The sequence below is a fragment of the Halyomorpha halys genome, unplaced genomic scaffold, assembly GCF_000696795.3.
Source record: "Halyomorpha halys isolate HHAL.00 unplaced genomic scaffold, Hhal_1.1 Scaffold38.1, whole genome shotgun sequence".
Taxonomy (NCBI): Eukaryota; Metazoa; Arthropoda; class Insecta; order Hemiptera; family Pentatomidae; genus Halyomorpha; species Halyomorpha halys.
The window spans coordinates 349,941-353,530 of NW_027110526.1; the positions used below are offsets into that span (position 1 = coordinate 349,941).

The 3,590-nt window shown below is 24.0% G+C and overlaps 1 protein-coding gene across 1 annotated transcript in view; it reads right to left on the minus strand.

The window, feature by feature from the left end:
- LOC106687287 (thioredoxin) overlaps positions 1-1,335 on the minus strand; it is an 8,768-nt gene extending 7,433 nt beyond the window's left edge. The window contains exon 1 of the mRNA XM_014431073.2: positions 1,184-1,335. Within this exon, the coding sequence (XP_014286559.1) occupies positions 1,184-1,278 (95 nt within the window). The 5' untranslated portion in view covers positions 1,279-1,335. The remainder of the gene's footprint in view (positions 1-1,183) is intronic.
- Between the last annotated feature and the right edge of the window lie 2,255 nt (positions 1,336-3,590).

The following is a 3,590-nucleotide window of genomic DNA, read 5'->3' on the forward strand; positions in this document are numbered from 1 at the left end:
AGAAACTTCTTTATAGTCCATTAAACTATCTTTAATTTGAGTGCTAATAGACATATGTACGTCACATAGTTCCTGCGACATAGATTTCTCAAAATAAATTAACTAAATACTAATCTTTCAGTAGGTTTTCAAGAAATTTTGCTTTTTAAAAAGCTATATCTCGAGAATTATTGGACGTAAATAGCTCTTTTAGGGCTAATATTTCAGAAAATTTACTCTTTTTTAAATAATGATCTCTTAGATGTTTGAGTGTTGTTGGTAGTTTTTAAGATATAGAGCTCCGAATGAAAAGTTAATGTTTTTTTAAGGTTTTGAAACAGCCACTATTTTTTATTCCCTCTACCTATACATGGCAGACTCGTCAATTTTGAATAGTAATTATACCTAGTTTTCATTAAAGTGATCGAAAATTGGGGTGAGATAACTGCATTTTTTTCTTCCTAGCTCTTGTACTAACTACTAAGATACATAAGACAACTTTGGAATTAAATATATTTTTTAGCTTGAACTGGCCAGAAAAAAAAAATGAGCTTTTATAAACCTACTTGGAGTATATAATTATATAAAGCAATATATAAATTTCATATCAATTTGTTGTATTATAAAAACACATATTTAGAGAATAAAGTTAAACAAGTAAAGCCTAGTATGACTAAAAAAAAAAATAAGATCTTCGTGATTTAATAAATAACAATCATATTCCGAAAGTTTACTATAACTGCTTGTAAACCTTTATGTTTTTTTTTTTCACTTTATTATTGTAATTTCTGTATTCCTTATTAGATTTTTCATTAAATTTTGAATAATTTAAAATTAAAATATAACTTTGTTAATTCGAAGATTGTTTTTCTTAAAAACAGGCACATCTTGAAAAATTATTATTATATTATTGTTAATGAATAAATGTATTGTGCTGGTACAATACATTAATTTAATTTAGTTCTGAGGAATAAAATTTCTATTCTACAAAAAAATTAGAAGAATAAAATAAATTTTAACGTCAATATTTAAATAAATTTATATTTAAAATTTTTATAGTCTTCTCTTGTAAAATTAGCATAATGCCAATATTCAAATTCGAGAAATAAAATATAATAATTTTTTTTTTTTTTAGAACCCATTAATTAATCAGTAAAAATCAATAAAAAATTTGTTTAATTTAATAGAATAAATAAATAATTACCAGTTTGCATTGAAATAAAGACAGATGAGCTTGTCGCATGATGTATAAACAATTCTGCCGAGTTGTACGCCGTTTGCGATGTCGATCATAACCATTTTGAGTGAAGCCTAAGGAAGAAAGGACAGAGCTGCGGGCATGGCTTTAACATTACACTTCGTATTTAGGATTAATAAAATCATTTGTTTATACAATGAATGCCAAGTCCAGTGTTCAAACGATTACTATCTTATCTATACCGAAACTTTGTACCACGTAGGAATTTAGGAGGTAGAAAGATCTCATGATCCTTAATTACGTTTTGAATCTAGAAGTCCTTAGATAATTATCAAAAGCCCAATATTTAAAAATACACTGAGTAAATTTTTAAATTAATTCCGTTAAGAAAATTTATATATTGGAACCGTTATTTAGGAAATATTTGTGTAATTAATATTTATAAGAAATTTACTTTTCGATACACCCGCGGGTGGGTTATCACCTTTTTTCTTCATTAAATGAGTTTTTAGGTCGTAAAACTTAGAAAATATAAATATATATTTATATAGAACATATAAATACCTAATATATGAAGGAGATGGTGGGGGAAAGCGTGCAAAAAAAGGAAAAAAAATACTTAACAACTATTTATTTGCACTTTTCGCACCAATTCGCTTCATCAAGGCTAAAAAAGATACGAAAACAACTAAAAAATATTTTGATAACGTAGGATAACAATTTACAAAAAAGTAAACTAAGGTGAGGTTAAAATTGATATAAAAATGAACAAAACGAAGAAATAAAAATATAGTTATAGTATAACATAGACAATTATAAGTAGATAAAAGAGAATTACGTAAACTACTAGATTTTAAATGAACAGACTTTATAACAACTAAAAATAGAAAAGTAGATTTGGGAGAAGCGAAAAAAAAAAAAAAAAATTTAACACACTAAAAGTCAAAAAATTAAGGAATTGAGTTGAGAATAAATAATAGTTTATGTAATTTTTTTTTTTAAATTTATATTATTGCAATAACTATTTTTATTTCTTCTTTTTGTACAGTTTTAAATACTTTTCTATTAGTATTTAACTATTAATACTTAACTATTAGATTTTAAATGAACAGACTTAATAAATAACAACTAAAAATGGAAAATTAGATTTGAGAGAAATAAAAAAAAAAATTGAGAGGCAAAGCTGGCAAAAAAGGAATAAAATACTTATTCCGTGTGAAATAAGTAAAGTGCAAATAAATAGTTATTATTTATTTGCACTTGCCACACGGATTCGCTCTATCAGGGCTAAAAAAGTAAACTAACGTAAGGTTAAAAATTATGTAAATATAAGTGAAAAGGAAATTATATAAAAATGAAAAAAAAGAAGAAATAAAAATAGTTATAGCATATAAATAGACAATCATAAGTAGATAAAAAAAAAAACAACGTAAGCTATTATATTTAAAATGAACAGGAGATGTAATAACACCTAAAAATATAAAAGTAGATATGAGAGAAATAAAAAATTTAACATACTAAAAGACGAAATATAAAGGAAGCCAGTTGAGAATAAATAATAAATAATAGTTGGCGTATTTATTTTCTCCTTTTTCTTCATTTTTACATAATTTTCTATTTTCTTATACCTTCCTTATTTACCTTTTTTGTATCTTATTTTCCTACATTTTCAAATACACTTAATGAATTTTTAAATTAATTCCATTTAGGAAATTTATACTTTGGAACCATTACATCATATATATTTTTATATTGAATATTCATAAGATAATTACTTTTTAAATACATCCAATCGAATATCAGAATTTTGAGTGACGTATGTAATTCGAAGATAGTTTCAGAGTCCGTAATCGGCAATTTTTAGATAATTATCAAAATAACTGTTAATAAATTTCTTTTTAAAATTAGAGGACGAATGTTATGAAAAAAATTGTATTAAAAAATTACTACATTTTAAAATTTGCCCAGTTCTATAATAAAAAATCTTGTTACATTTTAAAATTTGAAAACACAAAAAACAGTTGTTTGATTGATTGGATTATAATTTTTGAAACATAGTCATGAATTAATAACTCTTAAATAAACATGAAAATAAATGATAAAATTAAATGTGTACAGCTTATGCCTTGGAAGTGATTTTGATTTCACTTGACAGACATTAAACTATAATAAAAGTTCACTGAATGATAATATGTAGGGAGTGCTTAAAGATGTAATTTGAAATTTATATATACATATTTGCAGACGATTCCAAGAAGCTCGATTCAATTATTTGAATTTATTGTTAGATCATTATAATACATACTTTAGAAAATCGTATAATAATCATTAAAATTTAAGTCACAGTTCATTAAAAATAAATAACTTATTTGAAACTTTAGTTTCTACAGGTTCTACTTGATAAAAATATATA